The sequence below is a fragment of the Melospiza melodia genome, chromosome 18 (assembly GCF_035770615.1).
Source record: "Melospiza melodia melodia isolate bMelMel2 chromosome 18, bMelMel2.pri, whole genome shotgun sequence".
Classification (NCBI taxonomy): domain Eukaryota; kingdom Metazoa; phylum Chordata; class Aves; order Passeriformes; family Passerellidae; genus Melospiza; species Melospiza melodia.
The window spans coordinates 16,180,171-16,201,421 of NC_086211.1; the positions used below are offsets into that span (position 1 = coordinate 16,180,171).

The 21,251-nt window shown below is 50.8% G+C and overlaps 1 protein-coding gene and 1 long non-coding RNA gene across 4 annotated transcripts in view; one reads left to right on the plus strand and one right to left on the minus strand.

The window, feature by feature from the left end:
* LOC134426374 (uncharacterized) overlaps positions 1–8,772 on the plus strand; it is a 35,327-nt gene extending 26,555 nt beyond the window's left edge. Inside the window, exon 3 of the long non-coding RNA XR_010029967.1 lies at positions 7,943–8,772. This is a non-coding gene — a long non-coding RNA (uncharacterized LOC134426374). The remainder of the gene's footprint in view (positions 1–7,942) is intronic.
* A 191-nt stretch (positions 8,773–8,963) lies between these two features.
* On the minus strand, positions 8,964–20,147 carry LOC134426373 (uncharacterized). 3 transcript variants are annotated; one of them, XM_063171350.1, is made up of 5 exons: positions 19,948–20,147; positions 19,272–19,553; positions 10,813–11,811; positions 10,509–10,681; positions 8,964–9,775 (listed from the first exon to the last, which is right to left on the minus strand). In XM_063171350.1, exons 3-5 carry the CDS (start codon positions 11,186–11,188, stop codon positions 9,398–9,400), a joined length of 927 nt encoding a protein of 308 aa, XP_063027420.1. In that variant the 5' UTR covers positions 11,189–11,811; positions 19,272–19,553; positions 19,948–20,147; the 3' UTR covers positions 8,964–9,397. The 3 variants fall into 3 exon arrangements, with proteins under 3 accessions (XP_063027420.1, XP_063027417.1, XP_063027418.1); XM_063171347.1 differs by lacking the exon at positions 19,272–19,553; XM_063171348.1 differs by lacking the exons at positions 19,272–19,553; positions 19,948–20,147 and adding an exon at positions 19,616–19,924.
* Positions 20,148–21,251: the final 1,104 nt, after the last annotated feature.

A 21,251-nucleotide genomic window follows, 5' to 3' on the forward strand; every position in this document is an offset into this window, starting at 1 on the left:
CAAAGGGCTGTGGGGCAGAGCATTCCAAGGCATGGTTGCTCAGGAGCATCTCTCCATCAGGGCCTGCTCTTCTGTGGAATTTCTGTCAGCTTCATTCTCTGGAGTTACTGCTGAGCCCTCACGTTGGTGAGGAAAGAGCAGCCGTGGCCTCAGCTCAGCTGGCCATGACAAGGGGCCGCAGGCTCGCTCACAGCCTGGGCGTTTGCAGCCACAGCTGAAGGATGCAAGGCTGTGTCCCTCTGCAGCTGGCACTCTCCTAGAAACCATCACAGGTGTCCACACCTTCGGGCTGCTGTGGTCTGCAGCCCTGATTTTGAGCAGCAGGAGGATTGGGTGCATTCCTGATCTGTCCCGCTCACGTGGAAGTGGCCCTGCATTGCCGGAAGATTCTCACTGTGCTGGTGCTGTTGCATGGGCTGGAACCCGCCCCAGGTTTGATCTCTACTGGCCAAGGGCTGCAGGGAGGTCACCAAAGCTCAGCAGGTGATGATACAGATATTTGGAGGAAGAGCTCTGGAAATGAGAAGACAAATCTCACTATTTTCCCAAACAACTTAAATTCCAGGTTCATCCCCACTGCATATTCTGCAGCCTTGCCATCAGCAGTAGCTGCAGCTGGGTTGTTTGGTGGGGAAGTCAGTGGACCTGCTCTGCCATGTGACAGGAATCCACCTTCTGTATTCTCCTTCTCCACCCTCATCTTGATGAACAAGATGGTTACTATCATCTTTGTGCCACTTCGTGTTAATTTCCATGGAATAAATTTGACTCAGGGAAGTAACTATAAACACTAGTGTCTAAAATTTCCATTGTTCACACAAGTCTCAGGGCATTGAGCAGTGCAGACTTCTGGGTTTGCCCCATTGCATCTTGATAAACCTCTGAGGAAACATGGAGGGGAAATTATGGGGCTTTAAGGCTGTTAAATGTCACTGGTGTGTTTCTATGTTTCCTAACACAATTCTTTCTTCCCATATCCTCCCCCCACTGTTTAAAGGACCTGAGCAGGGAATTCTCTTGTTTAAGCCATACCCTTCAGGTCTGTGCGGGATTGATGTTTTCTTTGGCAAACCTAAACTCCATGAAGAGGAGTGCCTGCCTCTGCCAGTGCCTCTGCCAGGGAACACCCAGGTATTCATGTACTTGTCCTGCGGAGCCTGTGGTATCTTCCTGCTGTGCTCTGCCAGTGGCTGTGAGAGGAACAGGCTCTCTCTCTGGACTTGAACTGTAACAATAATCCCATCCTTCATCAGGGGAGTTACCAGGCACATTGGATTCATGGTACTTCTGTAGCTCTGCTTTTCCAAAGGTGCTGCTCAAAATCTCATAAAAGCCACCAGGGGCCAGGAAACTGAGCACACCCTCCTGATCAATGGAGTCAATGCAAACATCCCAGGAGTGGACACTGCTGAATTTGTGGAGCTCTCTCACACCAGTGGGCAAACAGCCCACCTGGATGGGCACTGCCTGCTCCTGTGCAATGGCAACGGGAGCCAAGCGTGCTGAACCTCCAGGGCAAAGTCACTGACAGCCAGAGGTTCCCTCTCATTGGCTCCTCTTCCCTGAACCCTGCCCTGGTTATCCCTCACAACCCCATCCAGAACAGCCCTGGTACCGTTGCTCTCTACTATGGAAAAGGAACTACAGAGAGGGCATGAGCATCGTGAGCTATGGACTGGTAGATGCCCTGCTCCATAAGACTAAGACAGACAGACAGACAGAGCAGACACTCCTGCCAGGGTGCTGACCCCTGGCTTTCCTGGAGGAGCCCACTGAGAGGGCTGAGTCAATGGAGAGGTGCTGTGGGAAAGATTCTCAGTGGATCTTCCAGCACCAGGCAGGGACAGCCACTGCATCCTGGCTGCTGAGCTGAGCTCCTCTGCTGTCCTGATCAGGGAGGTCCTTCCCTCTGCTTCTTCTGGCACATGTGAGTTCAGAGACCTCTAGGGCCCCACTCCACCATGCTGAGGGGCGTTGTCTTGGTGCTGACTGATGGACCAAAGACATTATTTCACTGGGGGTGACTACGGCCAGAGCTGCCTAGATTGACTCCTCCTGATCAGCCCAGCACAAAGCAAAGCCCCAGGTAAGGACTGATGAGTGGATGTTGACCACTCATGTGACCCAGAACTCAGTGGCAAATAAAAAAGCAAAACCAGTGTTAGAAATTATTGAAAAAGTAATTATATAAAGCAAAGTGAAGATCAGAAATTATTAGGTGAAGAGGAAAGAATGGAGGACAGCTTTTATGCCTCTATAAATTCATGGTTTACTTGGATGTTTAACCGTGCCTTGTGTGGTTCAATATACCAATCTCAAAAAGGATGTGTTAGGATTGGAGGCATTCAGACAAGTCAGCCAGGATGGGTAGTGCTGTGGAAACGCTTCCACAGAAGAAATAACTTTGAACACCCAGAAAACGAAAAGCTGAGGAGGGCCCTGGCAGAGGTTTTAGAGATGTGAGCAGCCCAATGAAAATGAACAGGGCTGGATTTCTTACTCTTCCACCTGGCACAAGTGCTAAGGGGCAGCAAGAAGAGGCAGGAGGCAGTTTCAGGGCAAACCAGAGGAGGTGGTGTGGCCGTGGCAGACCAGAGCCCCAGGTTAGGGACCTGATGGAGGTCCCCAGCCCATATTTTCTTTGCCTCTTAGGAAGATGCAGTTCTGCTCTCAGCCCTGCAGCCACCCTACCATCACCCCTGGCTGTGTCACATCTCCTGGAAGTCTCTCCCTTCCCTGTGTGCAACATGGTGCAGCAAATGCACATACTCCTAGGAAAACCACAAGGGCTTTACTTCCATGGCACCAGCTGCAAGCACAGGTCACACGTGTGCCACCTGTGTGTAGCTGCCCTTGTAGCTGCCCTCTGAACTTCCTCTCAGTGCTCTCAATTTCTTCCAGGCCACCAGAGAAGGAAGAAATATTTTGTTATTTTGGGCACCTCAAAAGAAGATTCTGGGGATGCTGGCTCTGTGAATGTCTTGTGTAACTCCCTGACTCATGATTTCTGGGAGTACAGTTTTCCTGGACAAATCTGGTTCCCATAAAAGTACTTTGACAACTGAAACTTTTTATAAACAGTTGAACTCCTTAAAATTCAAACTGCACTGAATATTCTCACACCACTTGTAAAAGATCTGATTGTCTACTTCAGCTCTGCTTTTTCCCCAGGAAAGGTGCTCTAATTTCCCCTCTGAATGAGCTGGGCTGTGAACAGTTAATGATTAAGGGGAGGGGGGCATGGAAAGCAATGTCAAAACATAACTAGTTGTCAGACTAAGCAGGAAATTTGTAAGGATTATGTTTAACTATTCTTCAAGACTGATACTAGTCAAGGAGGTGACTGGAGATAGGCTTTGACATAATTTTCTGTTGAGGCATTGTTAAGATGTCTCAAGCAGTTTGGGGAAGGTTTTCCTTCATTCCACTCAATGACACTGTGTGACTGTACTTTAATCATCCTAAAAGGCATTTTTAAAGTGACTCCATGCTGAGCATCCTGTGAGAAGCTGATTTAATTTGACCACTTCAGATTTGGGGCAGAAGCTTATAAAAATGTCTCAGCTTCTAGTCCTGTCTTTGTACAGCTCATCTGTCTCATGCTGAGAGAACTTAAAGCTGTGAGAGCACTGGAGCAAAAGTCCTCCCTTGAGAGATGCCAATGTGGAAAACGTTCCAGTGAATCCCTGAATGGTTTGGGCTGGGAAGGACCTTAAAGGTCATTGTCATGGTTTGACCCTGGCACAATGCCAGTGCCCCCATGAGAATACCCTCTTCCTGGTGTCTGCCGTGAGATGTGACCAGGAATAAGCAAAGCAGACTTCTACTTAGAAATAAAGAAAATTTTATTAACTGAACGGAAAAAAAAAAAAAAAAAACAAGGAAAATGAAAACCTTACAAAAGCATTTTCCTCCTCCCCCCCCCACCACCAAATTTCCCAATGCAATACATTCCCCCAAAATCACCAACTCTCAGTCCAGCACCACCCTTTAGAATTCTCAATCTTCAGTTCATCAAGAGGAGAGGAGAGGAGTCCTTCTTGCACCATAGGCTTCCCCTGGAAACACGTTGAAACCTTGTGTGCTTCCATGTCACTCAGCACCGCCAGAAAATCCTTTGCCATCGTGACATCTTCCTTCCATGCCCACTGCTCTCACCACTGTGCATGGACCAGAGCTGCTTCTAGGGTTGTCTTTCAAGGATGCCTTGTCTCACTCCAATAAAGGTACAGTCTCTCCTTCGGGACATCTGTCCCCCCCAAATTTTTGCACCCCCTGGGGCTGAGGGGTCCCCACACTGAACCCTCCTGGTTCTGAGGCACTGCCTCCCCCTAAATACAGTCTCTGTGTCACAGGAATAAAAAATGGTTCCGTCTATGGCCACACAAGAAAAGTCCAGCCAAAAGGCCACTCCGTTATCTCTGCCCCCACTCAAGAGTCTTCTGCACTTCCCCTCTTATCTCTTATCTCTCTTCTCATTCAGCTCCAGGAGGGTCAGCATTTTGCAAGGTTTCTATCATGCAAGAAAAGGGTTTAAAATTTCAGTCTCTGCCTGTCCCAGAGCTCTGGAACTCCCACACTCGCTGCCAGGCACCTTCTCACCACACTCCCCCCTTCTCCTCCTGGGCTAGGAGATCCGACCTCTTTGCCTCCGAAGTCCCAGGAGGGCTTCCCTGGGGAGCAGCTTTGCTTTTAACCCCTGTGTGTTCTCAGAGGTGTGTCCAAACTTCAGTGGCTACATCAGGTGCCAATATTAAAATCTGGGCACCCATTGGTAACCACAGCATATCCCAAAAAATAACCTACTTCCTGTCAGTGAAACCACGACACATGCCCAGTGCTCTCACCACTGCACATGGACCAGAGCTGCTTTTAGGGTTTTTCTTTTAAGGATGCTTTGCCCATTTCTAAAAAAAGCACAGTCTCTCACTTCCAGGACATTTCTGTTCTTCAAATTCACCTCTTGGGGCCAAGGGGTCTCAAGAACAGAGATCTTCTTCCCTGAAGATCGAGGGCACCACCACCCTCCTCACCCGTCATCTCTGTTCATGCACTCCTTCACATCACATCACTGCACTCTCTTGGCTCCAAACCATTCCCTCCCTTTAAATTGAGGCAATGGCTTGGAGCCAAGAGAGTGCAGTGATTTTATGAGGATAACATCACTGAAAAATTGTTCTGTCCATGGCTATACAAGACAAGTCCAGCTAAATGCTACTCTATCATCTCTTCTTACTTAGGATTTTTCTTATCTTCCTTGGGCATCTTTCACTTGCACAAACTTTCATCACACTGGCTCATTTCTTCTTATTTCATCTCTATCTCTCTTCTCATTCAGCTCTAGGGGGATCAGCATTTGCAAGGTTTCTATTATCTAAGAAAAGGGTTAAAATCTCAGGCTCTGCCAGCTCAGAATTCTCTTAAGGCTGCCAGGCTCCTCTTCGCCGCACCCTCTTCTCTTTCTCAGCCTGCACAAGATACCAAATTTTGAGGCGGCACAATCACAGGCACAGGCTCTCTCTCTCTCTCTGGGGGGGCTGCCCGATGCCTCTCAGTGCTCCTCCACCCTTCCATCCTCAGGGCCCTTCGCCTCCCCTCTCTGTCCAAGGCCCGGCTCCCCTCACCGGCCGCACGGCTTCCCCTGCCCCGCCCAGCCAGGGCAGCTCTGAACCTCTCACCCACCGCAACCAAGAGAGCTTCTCCTGGGCTTTAACTCCCTGTGTGCTCAGAGGCGTATCCATGTCCTCAGGGGCCACACCAGGTGCCAATATTCAAATCTGAGCACCTATTGGTTTGACCACAGCATCCCAAAAAACTCACTTCCTTTTCAAACCAGGACACTCCCTAGCCCAAATGCCTTTTTGACCAGTTGAACAATTTCAGTCAATTCTGAGCAGTGGGTAGAGATACAAAGTGTAGTAAAAAGTATTCTCTTGGGTGGGATGACAACCTCAAATCCTTTTTGTCACCAAAAGAAAGATTGAGCATGTGCTCAAGTTACCTGTGATGCAGCATGGCAGCATGATTTCAGAGCAGTGGGGGGGAGAAAGGTGAAGAGCATGGGAGCAGGAGGGCACAAAGTCATGGGAGCAGTGTGATCCCTGACACCAGAGGGTTTCTGACCACCCAAAATGCACTGTTGTTTCTTGGCAGAGCTTAACATGAAATATGTGGGTTCACTGATGAAGGTCTGGGGCCAGGTGTGGGGTCTGCAGCCAGAGCAGGAGCAATCCATCAAAACCTGTCTCCAGGGATTCCTGGCCAGCCCCCATCCCTTCTCCGTGGATGGGAGAGTTCTGAAAACCAGTCCTGAGTGTGTCACCCCCAAAAGTATGCCATTCCTGTCACACAGTGGTGGTAAGTAGGAGGGGCTCTGCTTCCAGCACAGTGAGCAGGGCTGGGACCAGGGTCAGGTGACATCTCTACAGGAGAGGGCAGATGTGGGCAAGCCACTGGGCTTCACTGGGGAGGCCCTTGCTTCTGGACCTGTTGCTCACACAGAGGCTCAATTGCTGGGAGCAGCTACTGGCTGGAACTGTCCAGAGGTGGGATGTCACAAGGGCTGTAGCAGGGGAAAAAGAGTGGGAAGCTGAGACAGCCCAACCTATTGTTGCCCAGAGAAACTGTAGGTGCCTCATCCCTGAAATGTTCTAGACCAGGTTGAGTAGGGCTTGGAGCAACCTAGGATAGTGGAAGACATTCCTGTCCATGGCAGGGGATTGGACTAGGTTGCCTTTAAAGGTTCCTTTCAATTCAATCCAACCCAACCTGGCCCAATCCAACACATTCTCTGACTCTGATTGTGTGACCTCCTGGGGCTCCCCCATGCTGAGAAAGGTCAAGGCTGTAAATGCCTGCTCTCTGCTTTGTTCCCTCAGCTTCCTTCCAGGGCTGGGAAATTTCCCTGTTTGTTATGGGATCTCTCCTGCTCCTGTTATTTTTTTGTTGGCCTGGCTTTTTATTTCATCAAAAGGTGAGAAACCACCGTTGTATCTGCTGTGTATCCCCCACCCTCTCCTTCCCCAGGGCCTCCTCTCTGTAACTGCTGCACAGAGACCTGCTCCTTTACTCAGCTAAACACCTACACTGCCTTCAGACTGTTCAACATGCTGCTCCTCATCCCTGAAGTCCCTTCCTTTTCACAAAGCCTCTGTTTCTGTCAGAGCAGACTGCAGGAGGCTGAGATAACACCAGTAAATCCTGGATGATGCTGGGAATGGCAGCAGGTGCAGTGTAAGGGCCATCAGTGGTACTGACAACATGCTGTGGTGGGAGAGCAGAAAGCTGAAGGCATGTGGCACACAACAGATGATGCTCTTCCTTGGAGCAGGATGGAAATGACAGACACCTTAGGATGACCTTGGTGGGAAACACTTTCCGTGTTATAACATGACACCACATTAAATACTAACTTGGTGTTCCCTAATGTGGTCGGGAGGCAAACAGCAGCTGAACACTCAGGCTGTACATCTGTCTGAAATAAATGTTATGGTGGATAGGTTATTTAAGCAGCCCAAGTGATTTGTTGTTATTAATTTTTGCTGGGTTTTTTTTAGCACTGGATAAAGGGCTGATGTGCGAGAGTTAGAAATGAGGAAGGTTCTTAGAATACATTTGGGGAATAGAAAACCAAGTATATATAATTTTTTTTTCTTTTTTTTCTTTTTTTTTTTTAATAATTTAAGAAATAGCCCAAGTCAGATTTAGGGAAGCTCTTTCAGAAACCAGTGTGGTTTTAAGTACACGTGCCAGGGAATAGCAGTTGTTGTGCTCCTCTTTTTCTCTGAAATGTTAACGGAGACATTAGGGAACTGTGCCTGCTGAGTGCTGATCATCCAGCCTCTTCTTGTCAAACCTGAGGTGCAGATTAGCTGCACCTAGCAAAAGGTGCAAAAGAGCAGAGCAACTGATCATGTGTTTTTTTTCATCTGTTGCTTTTCAGACATCCCAAAAATTACACCAACATCCAAACGAGTGACTGCAGGCAGATGGCAGCAGACTTCCAGTTCCCCTGGGCACAGCTGGATCTGACAGCCCTGGGGCCAGCAATGTGTCTGGGGCAGCAGAGCAGGTGTCCAGCTCCCCCAGGCTCTGGGGCTGCTGCACAGCCCTGCCACATGCATCTACATCTGTGCCCGTGCATACAGCTCCGTGTGTGTCTATGTACAAACACTTCCATTGGTTTTTACCCTTCTTAATTTTGACCTTTGACTCAAAGAGCCCTCAGAAACAGGCTGGGAACTTCTCACAGGCACAGGCTGTGCTGAGGGTGGTGCCTGCGCAGACAGAAGCTGCTTGGCTGATGTGGAGGAAGGACACGTGCTCTGCCTCCTCTCGGGATTCACTACTGGCTGCTGAGCCAAGGCCACCCCTATCAGACCTTTCCTGCTGGCAGCCAAAGCCAGTCTCTGGTCCTCCTGCACTCCACTGCTCAGCGAGGGCCCATCAGCCTCCTCCGTGCCCTTCTGCTGCTGGGTAGGGGGTTCTCAGCATCATGACCTGCTCGGCTAGAGCAGCACTGCACCACCAGCAGCCTGCCCTAGGGAGAGCCCGTGCAACTGGGGATCACAACCAGGAGGGTATCCTGCCCAGGAAAACCAGTTAGAGGAGAGCTAAACACCCAGGTAATCAGCTCCTGCCCAGGTGTAACTCTTACTGCTACAGTCCTGCCCATATCTCACCAGACAGTGGGCAGCAGCAGTACCAGACTCTAGATCTGTGGGGTGAGGAGGCTGGAATCTGCTCAGTACAGTAAAAGATTGTTTCCTACAAGTCTGATCTATCCCTAATGGTGCAGCAAATGATACCAGGCTCCAGCATCATTGTGTGTGGAGCACTGGTCTCACCTCATGGGTTGCTGCACCCTGTGCAGTTCCATGCATGGTGATAGGACCCAGACAGTTCCAGCCTGCTCACTGGCTGGGTGAGGGGTAGGGAATACACAGACACTGATCCCACACTGGTTCTGCACTGTGGTGTAGACAGATTTTTACTGAACAAGCTCCTGTGGAGGGAAGGGCAAGATTGATCATTGTGGCATTGACCCATAAGAGAAGGTAGCACCCTGTATCCCTGGAGCCCCGCCTCCCTGCTGTGTCCATGTTAGCTGCATCTTCTCCTTGCAGGCAACTGCATTCTCCGGAGGTCCATGGGCCCCAGCCAGCCCCAGTGCCAGCCAGGATCAGCAGCACGTGAGGAGCAAGGCCTCAGCCTTCCACCGTCCAGCCTCTTGTGCCAGGCAGCCCCTTCCAGTCAGCAGGGCTGGGAAGATGAGGCACCAGGGAGGAACCTTATCTGCTGGGTGCTGCATGTAATCCTTGGGCAGCCTCTGGGAGATGGTTCTTCCTCCTGGCTCCACTGGCACAGGACTGCTGGCACACACAGGCCTTGTGGGAGCTCAGATCAGCTCCATCTTGAACTGGCTGAAGTTTGGCATGCTGGGCGAGGGCTCGGCCACGCTGCTGAAGGGCCCACAGGGCTGGGTGGCAGGCACAGTGCTGTGGCTCACGGTGGAGCTGAGCTGCTGCAGTGTCACCAGCACCTCCTGCTGCAGCCGCTGCTGCTGCTCCTGCTGGCGCTCCAGGTGGCACTGCCGCTCCAGCACCGCATGCAGGGCCTGGCTCAGCTTCTGCACCTCCAGCTGCACAGCAGCCAGCTTCTCAGCGATGGCAGGGCAGCTGGGAGCAGGGGGGGGCACTGCTCCGCTGCAAGCAAGGCTGTGATTGCCCAGACCTACAGAGTCTGGCAAGGCAGTCTGAGTGCTGGCATCTTTGACCTGGAATAGTGGGAGGCAGGAGAGAAGGGAATGTGAAATATTATCAGCTGCCTGTTCAAGGGCATTTAACATGGGATTCATTCTGCACTTAGCTACAAGGCTCGGAGAAGAGCTCTCAGAGAAAGACATCACCTTGCTGCAGACCTCTAGATCTCACCATGTGCTGCTCTTCAGCCCCACCCAGCCCCTAAGCTGCTGCTCCATCGGAGCCCCTGGTGCACCATGTTGTTAGCAGATGCTGATCCATCCTGGTGAGTGCCACTGTACAGCAGTGGGGCTGCCCATGCTGATGCCAGGCTTGTGTTTGCTCTGCACGGACAGAAACAACATACCCTGGATTTTGCTTTACAGCCTTGGGTGGCTGGTAGAACTTCCTGAGATGGTACTGGCACCAAGCCTTAAAAACAGGTTTTGGAGCTGCCAGCTGGAGGCCAAGCATGGCGTGACTGGCATCTCCATGGCCAGCAGTGGGTGCTGGCTGGAGGCGGGTGGGTGCACGGCCTCACCCCGACCCAGAGGGGCTTCCCAGATATATTTGCCAAGTGCCAGGGTTAGCATGGTTAGCATTGCTGGAGAGTGCAGATAGCAGAGGCTGGGGGCACTCTGGAAGCCTTTCACCCTCAGAAGCCTGCCCCAACACATGATGTAGACACAGCAGGGTTCTGTGCAGGGCTGGCCGGACGGCAGCAGCTCCTGGCTGGAGCACATGGACTCTCTCATCCTGCCATCCTACCTTTTTCTGCAGAAGGATAGCCCTGTCCACTGTCTTCTTTTTCACCATCAGAGCTGAGTTCTGGGTGGGAGGTGTGACCAGCTGCCCTCGGCTGGGCAGTGTCTGGGGCAGGGGGGCAAGGCCCCTCAGAGCAGTCCCTGGAGCCAGGGCTGTGCCTGTGGAGCTGTCATCACCTGCAACAACAGAGAGAGAAATACCTCAAAAAAAGATGCTTGGGGGGTCTCCAGTGGGGAATAGGGCCCTTTCATGAGCCCAGCAGTGCCAGGAAGTGGCCATGGTAAACCCCAGTGGGGCCAGGCCTTACCATTCCCAGGGGCCAGCCCCATAGCCAAAGTGTCCCCAAGCTGCCCACCATCCTTGCAGAGTGAGGCCACGCTGACAATCTGGATGCCTTCCTTGGTGTCCTGGCTGCCCACAGGATCCCCGGTGGGCAGTGCAGGGTGCTGGGTGCCCAGCAGCCTGGGGAGCTCAGCCTCGTGCCCCTGCCAGGGCTGGTCCCCATCCCAGCCAGCTGCCGCTGACCCCGGCTCCACACTCTTCCTCTTGAGGAAGAGGTACACGGCCTGCGGCGTCACTCGGATATCATCCAGCTCCAGCACCTTCTTGATCTTGCGGAAGCTCAGCCCGGCCCTGCGCAGCTCCACGATTCTCCTCTTGGCATGGTCGTCCAGCCGGCCCATCGTGCCGGAGCTCCTCCCGCGCCCTGCACCTACATCCCCGGAGTGTGTCCGTGCTGGGATGCTGGCACCCCCGGGCAGCTCCGTGCCCTGTGGCAGTGCTCAGGCTCACCTAGTGCCTTGCTGCCAGGCTGCTGACCCTTGCTCTGTGTCCATGTGGTGCCATCCCCAGCAGTGACACGGTTCCCAAGTGGAAAGGGTGAAGGAGGGGTCACCAGAGTGAATGTGGACAGCCCCAGAGTGAATGTGGACAGCCCCAAGCCTGTCCCTTGCTCACCTGGAACCCCTTTAGAGAGAGGGATCCAGCTTGGTCCCCCAGTCTGCCAAAGGCACAGAGGATGGCGATGGGCTTGGCTCTGCCCAGTGTCCCAAAGTGGACATCAATCCCACCCTGCCAGCAGCACAGTGAGGAATCAGAAGCAGTCAGGACCTCAAGCAGCAACTCAGTGTCTCAGGAAGCCTGGAGAGAGTCCTGGCAAGTGATGGTTCGTCGCGCGAAGCTGGCAGGACTCCATTGCGCTTCCCTGGTGGCCCAGAAGGTCACAGCAAGCAGAACTGTAGAAACTCCATGTGTTTCTGGTGCTGCAGAGCCCGCCCTTGGGTCTGGAGATGACACCGTCCTGTACCTTTGGGAGAAGCACATGCACCGACTGATACACTCATAAAGAAGGCACAACTATAAATATAATGGCTGCACTTCCTGTGCTTCCCCTCTCACACCAGGTACGTGCCTGTACCACACAGGGATATACCTATATATGTCTATCCATGCACATGTATGTGTCTGCACAACTATGGTGGAGAGTATTTTCCACTTTCTACCAAATTCCTTAATCTGCAGGCATTTCTGGGACCCTCAGTGCTGCAGCTGCTCCCTAAAAGACATGCTTTTAGGTTTCACTTCACTAAAATAAATATCTTCCAGGAATTCCCAGAAGGCAGCAAAACACTTCTGATTAGAGACTACCTTAAGTTGGCTGCTGCCAAGCAGATGTGATATAGGAACCTTTTCCAAACCATATTTCCCAAGGTACATGTGGATCTTAAAAAGGACAGTAATGTGTTACGTTGGCCAAGAAGGCACAGAGACTATTAGATATCAGCCTCAGGGAGAATTGGAGTCAATTTGATAGAGGATCTCTCTGCATCTTACTTGTTCCATGGCAAAAGAAAGACACATTGGCTCCAGAGATGTAGGCTCTACTTTGATCCAGCTCTGTTTCTGTCAAGAGGCCACTCCATGCCCTGCTTGTGTGCATTAGGGACCTTGTAGATAAGAGCTGCGGCACTGGATATTGGATACCAGACATCCTTGGATGTGGACAGTACAATTGCAGAGCAAGAGCAAAAGGTCAGAAATTCTCCACCTTCCCCACATCAAAGGAAGATGCTCCAAGGAGACCACCACCTTAAAGCTACAGCTATGAGGTGTTTGAGCCCTGGCAATACACTCTGCCCTCCTCCCACGGTGCCTCCAGACATGGCCAGAGGACACTGGAGTGAGCTGATGTGAGCAGCTGGTGACAGAAACACCATTTACATAATGCCAGGAAAGCCAACAGCCACGGCTGCAGCCTTCACCCAGCCTCCACAGGGAGGATGAGGAGACCACCTTGGAGGAGCACCAACTCCACACTGCATCTCCTCCAGCTTCCTCTCCACCCTTTGTGTAGCATCCCCATGTCCCAAGTCCCTCCTTCATCACATGCTCATCCCATTCAGCCCTTCCCAGTCCTCAGCTGAGATCCCACTGCCCTGCCCTGCCTTCCTGGGATTGAGGAAAGTTCACGGGAGGCACAGACCATCCCTGTCCTGCTAATCCCACATAAACTCAGTATTCCCAATTCACAGTGTTCCCTCAGAACCCTCCATTTGTTGGAGGATCAGCAGGATGAGGAGTTTGGCCAGGATGGCTCCAGGGCAGCAGGGCTTGGCTATGGAGAGCAGCTGCATGGAGATACCATCAATGCTCAAGGCTTCACCCAAGCTCCTTATCCTTCAAGAACTGCACTTGCCTCTGCAGCAGGTCTTTTAAAAAAAAAAATCTATTTACTGATCAGAGGTAGACCAAGACCTGAAAAGCCATTTCAGAGAAGACACTGCAAAGCAAGCTGGGGGTCAGAATCCAGCAAGAGGGCAGGAGATGCAAGAGGCAAGTGCAGGCCTAAGTGCAGGTCAAAAACCAGCTCCAACCCTGCCCACTTACCCCTTGAGGGCAGACAAAGTGCACAGCAGTGACTCCGCCCCTGTCAGGTAGGGGAAAAGGGTTACCACTGAAAACAACACGAGTCTATTCCATAAAACACAGAAATCCAGAATGCTTTGGGTAGAAAGGGACCTTAAAGCTCATCTTGTTCCACTCCCCTGCCATGGGCAGGGACACCTTTCACTATCCCAGGTTCACCCAAGCCATGTCCAACCCGGCCTTGAACACTGCCAGGGGCAGCCACAGCTTCTCTGGGCAACCTGTGCCAGGGCCTCACCACCCACACAGGGAAGTTTCTTCCTAATATTTCATCTAAACCTACTCTCTGACAGTTTGAAGCCATTCCCCCTTGTCCTATCTCTAGATGCCCTTGTAAAAAGTATCTCCTCGTGTTCCTTGCAAGCTCCCTGCAACTACGGGAAGGCCAACTCATAAGATCCCACAGTCAGCCCTTGCAACAGCCGGGCCTGGCTCCATCTCTACTTCAAACTTTATTTACCCAGGTCTTGCTGCAAACTCACAGTTTTCTTGTACTAAATGTGCTCCCCATTTCCACACTGAGTCCATCACCTTCTCCTCTTTCTCCCTCTCCAGAAGGTATTTTCCCCAGGGAGCTGCAGCCTGTGCTATGCACACACCTTATCAACTCACACATTCACAAGAGAGATGAGATCTTCACACTCACCTGGCCTTCAAGGTTTTTGTTACTCTCCAATAATGTTTGCACAAGGAAAAACAAAAATCAATTCAATGAGAGGGAAAGATTCAAGGATTTTCCTATACCTGTGACTGATGAGGTTCCCTTCGCTTTCCAGGACCAGGCTGAGTGACATGTTTCCTCTAACAGTTTCTTACACCACTTGGGAAAAGTTAATTCCAGTGGTGGTTTCGCAGGAGGATAGGAAAAGGAAGCACATCTGTGTAAGAAAATTCACAGCAATTGTGTGAGCTCACCCTCTGGCTCTAAAGCTTTCCCTTTCTGTGGATGTCAGGAATACAGAGAGGGTTCATTTCCTCCAGAAAATCCTGACAGAGTCTCATCTGGATTGACTCAATCTTTGCTATTTCTAAAATAGAGCAGCATTACAAAGTTGGCTTGGCTGGCATTTCCATACAAAGACCAGGTGCTGTGAGCTGAGTGTGGGCAATAAAAGTCCCCTGTTCTGAAATCCTGCTTGCCTCTGCCCCCCTGGCTGTCACACTGTTCCAGCCACAGCTGCAAGTCCTTTGGCAAACCCAGATTCTGCAGCCTGCAAGCTGCAATGGCTTCCTCGTGGTATCAAAGTGTCTTCCCCCCACACCCCTTGTGTTTTGCAGTGGGATGAGGATCCCAGGGGAAGATGTGGTGACTGGATCACTCAGTTTACTTAGTTCCAATCAGAGAGGTCTGTCATGCAGCACCACAGTCTACAAGTTTTTCCCTTTAGTGGGTTGGCTTCTGAGACCTTACACAGCCAGCTGGACATACACATTTGCCTTGTTACACCACCACACCTGCAACAGGAATTTTACTCCAGCCTGCCAATTTAGGTGTTTGTCCAAATTTCAGATTAGCCACCCTTTCTTTAGCTGCTGCTGAATGCTTGCAATGCCTGAAGTCTTGATGTACTCAGTTATGGCTGAGAAAGGCCCTTTACCTTGGTATTACTGCTGATAATGCTCTATTCCATAACTCTGCATGCAGCTATATCCACAGAAACACAGCCTAGAGACTGAAGCAGCCTTCCTATCACAGTTGTTTCCTTAGGTCCCCTATGCTCTGGCCCAGATAATACTACATACAAAATGAAACAGCCTCAAGAGAGGAGGAGAAAGAAGACAGCATGCTCCAGGCTTTCTTTCAGAGCAGAGTGGATTTAAGGTCTAAAACAGAGGAAGAGCATGAATTCAGTTTTCCTACAATTCAAGTGATGTAACCACTAGCCTTAAGCCAAGCAGGCTCTTCCTCTGCACAACTTGTCCCTTGTGCAAGCCTCCACTTCAGGAGGTGAACCAGAGAGAGAGGACCTTCCCCATCCTGCAAGTCCTTGGGGTAGAGCTCCCTCACCTGCCTGCACACACATCCACCCCAGCCACTACTACCTGTCTCTCCCACAGTTCTTCTGAGGCCCTGATTACCTGGCTTTAAATGCCAAATTCCCCAAGAGTAAAACATTCATTGTGTGACCATGGAGCTGGCTCATGTCTGGGAAGATTAACTTCTCCCTTTTGTCTCACAGCTGCTCTGGGACACAGGCAGTTTTTATCCTTATACACAGGTACAAGCAAAGCTGCTTCTAGAATTCATGCTGAGGTGATGCAAGGAAGAGTTAATCCTTCAGCAGACATGGCACAGGTCGCTGTGCTACCCTGGGGCTGGTGTCTCAATGCACCACAGCATGCCCATGGCCAGCCTGGCCCATGAGATGGAATAGCCTTGGAGACATGGAGGCATTCAGGTACAGATGGTCTTAGTCAGAGCAACAAGCTCCCATCCACTATTTCAGGAGCAGCAAAGTCATGAGGCAGCAGGTACAGAGGTTTCACCAGAGAGACAAACTGCTGATGCTGCGAACAGATGTGATTGAAGGAGAGGAAGAAGAGAAGCAAAAGCTGTGACCCACAGGGAGCATGAAGATGCAGAAGAGCTGTATCAAGAAGATACAGCTCACTGTCTGGTCTCAGCAATTGAAAACAGACATTTCATGTTGTTAATATCCCAAAGCATGTTGAGCTTAAGGGCTTGCTGTGCTGCACAGAGTGCAAATACTCCTGCCCTAAGAAGGTCCATGTCAGATCATGAAGAACAAAGTTGGATGTGGCTATGCCTCTTTCCTTTCAGTGCTCCTTGTACAGTGCAAGGCCGGTTCACCAAGCCACGGGAAACAGCGCACCTCATTTACAATGGATTCAGTGTTGCCAAAAGGGAATTGATCCTCATGGACCTTGTAAGGAGACACAAGCCAATCTGCCTGATCTGGGCCTTGTGATTAGAAACAGCTCAACAAGGTTCTCTTGTCTTGTCTTTCTTTTGTGTCTGATTTCCAGACCTCCTCCTCAGATCCTCAGCACAGCCTGGGAAGCTGGAGCAGCTGCAAGCAGCTGGGGAGAGACACTCATCCGTCTTGTTTAGTTTTGTTGCTTTCCTGTAGTGTTCTGAATTGCTGCTGCAAAACCTGGCAAGACGAGACCTTTTTCACTCTGCATCAGCTTGGAGGGGAAAATAATTATTATAAACACCTCCCAGAAGCACAGGGAAGACAGTGCTGGTTTACGTGGGATTCACATATAGATTCAGACAGCAAGAAATGTATCAAGTAGAGCAAAGGAATTGTGGAAGGAGTGATTCTACTACGGATGCACAAATCCTCGCCCTGCAGAGAACTGTGCTCTGAACACAGTCATGTGTCTATGGCGAGTACAATTCTCCACTGGGTTTCCTGCCCTCCAGGTCCTGTTCCAGGGCTTGCTTGGCGCAGCTCAGAAGGGACATGGATAGTTCTTTGTCCAACTCCTGGCCCTGCACAGGACAGCCCCAAGAATGGCAATGAGCTGCCCAAGGGGGTTCAGTGGAACTAAGCCCAGAAAAAGATGAACACCGTATTAGGTGTCCAATGCTGAAATGTTGCCAAAGCAGAAAGATCTGTGCCAGGGAAAAATGGTCATTTCTCCTAGGCTGCAATTTTACTCAGTGCCACTGTTCTGTGGGATTTGCCAAGCCTTATGGAAGCAATAACATTATCCAACAGTACTGAGTGTAGTGAGACAGCATCCCACCTTACCTGTGCACCTTGCCCTTTCTTTGTAAAATTGGTGAAGGAGCAGCTCTGTTACTGGTTTTGTCAAAAGGTGATGGGTCAGATGAATTTAGATGGTGCTGCTGCTACCTGAGCCTTGCTGGCTCCCCTCTGAAGGGATAACCTCAGAAGAAGATTTTAATCAAGTTGTACTTCAGACATCAGAATGGCAGAGAGAAAGGGTTGGGTCTGGCCCAGGGTTTGAAGTGAGCTGTTTAGAGCCCATAGCTTGGTTTGCTCTATCACCTGCTCTGGCAACTGCTTCATTTGTTTAGGCTGTGCTTTCAGAACATTGAGGAGCTACTCCTGCCTGGCCACACTTTAAAAATCAGATCCTCATATGGAAAACATAAAAATTTATGGTTATACCTTAAGATTTGCAGAATGTGAACACTGAAGAAAGTTGGATCGCCACAAAGTGTCTTTAACAGTTTTGGGGATTGCAAAAAGAAAATTGTGAGTACAATGGTCAATGGTACACATAGTTCACCTTGCCTCAGACAATGCTACCACAGCCTGGAGCTCATTGGGAAATAGGGTATAGAGATACAGTGGAAAGATAAAGAGGAGTGTGTTGGGATGTTTAGGAACACAGGGTAACACTGTGTTAGTGTTGTTAGCATTGTTACCTCACCTTTGAGGGGAGAAAGGGAACAGCATCGGGAATACTGGAAAATCCTCCCATATTTGTGAAAGGGTCTCAGGCCGTACACCACAGAGCAGAGACACTGTATAAAATCACACTTTGATAGCCTGGAACAAAAGGCTTTGCACTGGATCAACTCTCCCACAGCCCAAAACCCAGAGGTCACCCTCAACATTTTTACCTGGTCTGACAAACTCAGCATGGCTGTGATGCTGGGTCTGGTAAAGGTCAGGTATGTATCAAGAAATTATTTGGAGCATCCAAACATGATATTAAGAACTGTGGAACCACAGCTTGAAGGAACAAGATTCTTTCACAAGGCACTTGGAGCCTGTGGGAGAGGAGCAGTCTAGATTTCACATTCTGGCTCCAAAATCTATCTTTGCCCTCACACTAAACAAGTTAATCAAGGTGAACTTTGGTATTCAGACAAGGACAATAAATACTAAGTATCTCACTGTCCTGCCTTTACCTGTGCCTCTCTGTAAAGCATTATGTACTCTGAGTCACTGCTCTGCACAGACACAGCCCTTCCAGCAGAGAGAGCTGCACTGGCTATGCCACCAGCACACCTTGAATTTCTAGTCTTTCACACGCCTGAATAGGAAACAAATAAATCACAGCAAAGTGTAACATAGTATTTATTCCTTGTGGTGAAACCAGGACGTTTGCCTAAGTTTAGCATTGAGCAGGTATATTCCTACAGCATCGGGACAGAAGAGTGTTGCAGGAAAATGAGCATCAAGGCACAGTTTTTAAGCTAAAAGCCCTGAAATATACAAATGTATGCACTGACACATCCAGGGGCAGACAGTTACGAAGTCCTAAACCCGTTCATGGCATAGATTCCAGCATGCACTGCAATAGCCTTAGACCTCCAGAGGGCCAGCTGTTCAGAAACTATGGCAGATGGCTTAATAGACCTGTAAGTAATTCAACTAAATTGCTAAATTCACACCCTTCTGCTGATTAGAGAAAAATCCCAAAATCTCCTATTTTCATTCCAAATCTACATAGCTACTCAACAATGCAGCCATTGGAAACTCCCTACAATGACAGCTAAGGCTGTTTCTACACATTTGGATGAAAAGTTTCCAAGTCCTCAGAAGACAAATGCCCCACCCTGCAAAATTCCTCTAAGGAAGCCACACAGACTGTATCCTTTGGAGCCACACACCCCTACTCTCATAAAAGTGCGGGAGTGGCAGACTGAACAGGAGGCAAAGATCTCCCAGCACAGGAAAACACCAGCATCCAGAGGCTGTGGATCTCCCAGCACAGGGAAACACCAGCATCCAGAGGCTGTGGATCTCCCAACACAGGGAAAACACCAGCATCCAGAGGCTGTGGATCTCCCAGCACAGGGAAAACACCAGCATCCAGAGGCTGTGGGCTGGGCCAGTGCTGCAGTGCAATCCCCACAAATGCTAAGCAACGACTGGTACAGGGTGCTCATACCTCACCATGATAAAGAAATGCCAGTGTTGCTGTGGGCAGAACGACCCACTGATCACCTGGATCTCTGGGGCTTCAAGGAGAGTCCTCTGTAGTCGCCACCACAACGCAAAGCCAATTAACAGGAAGGACAAATGAAGCGCCAGTTGCAAGTCGGCACAGCACACGGGACAAGCGCCCTCAGGCTCAGGCAGCGTTTAGAGAATGTGCCCCAATCCCACTGGCACCGGAGCGGAGCAGTTCCCCTGCGGAGGTGGCTCTAAATGGCCTGTCCTCTGCAGAAGCCTGGGAGTGCAGGACAGAAGGGACAGAAAAGCACCGAAGTAAGAGTCAAAAGCAGCACTCACACAGCTCTGTTATTTCATCTCCTGCTCGTCCACCAACACATAGGCAGTATCTAAAGGAATCTGCACTTCGCTGGAAAATTGCTGGCCAGGTTTCTGAGTTCAAGAAGCGGCTGGAGGACAGCACTTCAGACCGGGCATGCCACTCCCAGCTCCGACATGGAACCTCAGCACCGACCCAGCTTCCGCACGGCCGCGGGCCCCGGAGCCCTGTCCTGCCGCACCCTCCCTGTGCTCGCACCACTGCCGGGACTTCCTCTCATCCTTCCCCACGCCACTCCCAGCGCCCAAACCAGCTCAATGCACGGAAGCAAATGGGCAGAACACCCACGTACAGGGACTCCCGACGGCTGCCGGGGTCCTCTCAGGCGACGGCACCAACTCGCTGCCGCGTTCTCCGGTGTCCGGCACCAGCCAGGTGCCAGCGCAGCCCAGCTCTACCGCAGCCAACTTTCAGGGAAGCGGCTGTTTGAAAACCTCCCGTCGCCTTTGTTTGGTTGGGGCAGAACCAGCAAGGGCTGCCGGGAAGGTCACCCAGGAGGACACCGATGGTACAGGAAGGGCGGAGCTCGCCTCGTAACCCTTTCGAGGCAGCCGCGCTCCCGGGCCATGGGAGCCGCGTCACCTCAGGGCACAAAGCTGTGTGTCCCGTCCCGGAGCACAGCCCAGGCGTGGCTGGTCACACCCGTGCCACAGGATGGAGGAGAAGCCTCACAAGAGGCAGCGCTGCCGTCCCTACAGGTGCCCTCCCGGCCTGGAAGCACCAGCTCGATCCCTGCGGGGGCTGGTGCTGCGCTGTGCCAGCCGGGCTGCCGGCAGAGCCTACAGCGGGGCCATTCACTCTGAAACTGAAGCACACACGCGCTTTGAGCTGTTCTCATCTCTGCTAGTGCCCCCAAATGAGATGTTAAATGTCTCTCGTTCAGGCTTGGCTCAAAGGCTCAGTTCTGCCGGCTGATGGCAGCCCTGGAAGTGGATCCGAGCCCCCACAAGCCGCCCTGGGCTGGCCCTGCGGCTCCAGCTCTGCGGGAACCTGCTTCAGCTAACAGCTGGCAGCAAACCTTCTATTACAGTATTATTGTTTCCCTGCTGGGTCAGTGACCTTACCTGCCCACCCCCGGAGGGATGACAGCTGTTATGAGAATAAGGGTTTGGAGGATTTTGGGATCAGCTAGCCTTTATGGCTTTGCCATAACTGAGACAGAAAAAAGTGTTGAACTCTGTGAGTGCAGACAGGTGGGCGTTAGGCTCTGCTCCCAGCGAACGCGGGACAGGATAATGGGAAATGGCCTCATGTTGCACCCGCCGTGGTTTCATTTGGATATGTTTTAAATACATATTATATTGTTGGCTTTTTGCAAATATTAAGATGAATGCTACATGTGCAACGTTAAAATAACTTTGCTTTTATTTCTGCTATTAACAAAAACTTAGACATAGTAGTAGCGGTAGCTGATTTAGTTAGGAGTGAACTGTCTGTTTGGTCGGGATAACATCCAGTGAACACGTCATGAGGCCCCTGCTATTGATATGCCAGCTATCAGCATCTGCCATCTGAAGAAAGTATGGACCAAGGCCCAAAGTAGAAGTGGTAAAGAGAAGGGACCAAAACCACAGCCAAGAAACATGCCTGCTCTAA

What these genes read in the sequence shown, in the direction of transcription:
- LOC134426373 (XM_063171347.1), bottom strand. Translation starts at nt 11,188, where the DNA reads ATGGGCCGGCTGGACGACCATGCCAAGAGGAGAATCGTGGAGCTGCGC. An exon ending in GGGGCTGGCCCCTGGGAATG is followed by an intron (nt 10,682 to 10,812) that starts GTAAGGCCTGGC and finishes CTGTTGTTGCAG; the next exon opens with GTGATGACAGCTCCACAGGC. An exon ending in CTATCCTTCTGCAGAAAAAG is followed by an intron (nt 9,776 to 10,508) that starts GTAGGATGGCAG and finishes CCACTATTCCAG; the next exon opens with GTCAAAGATGCCAGCACTCA.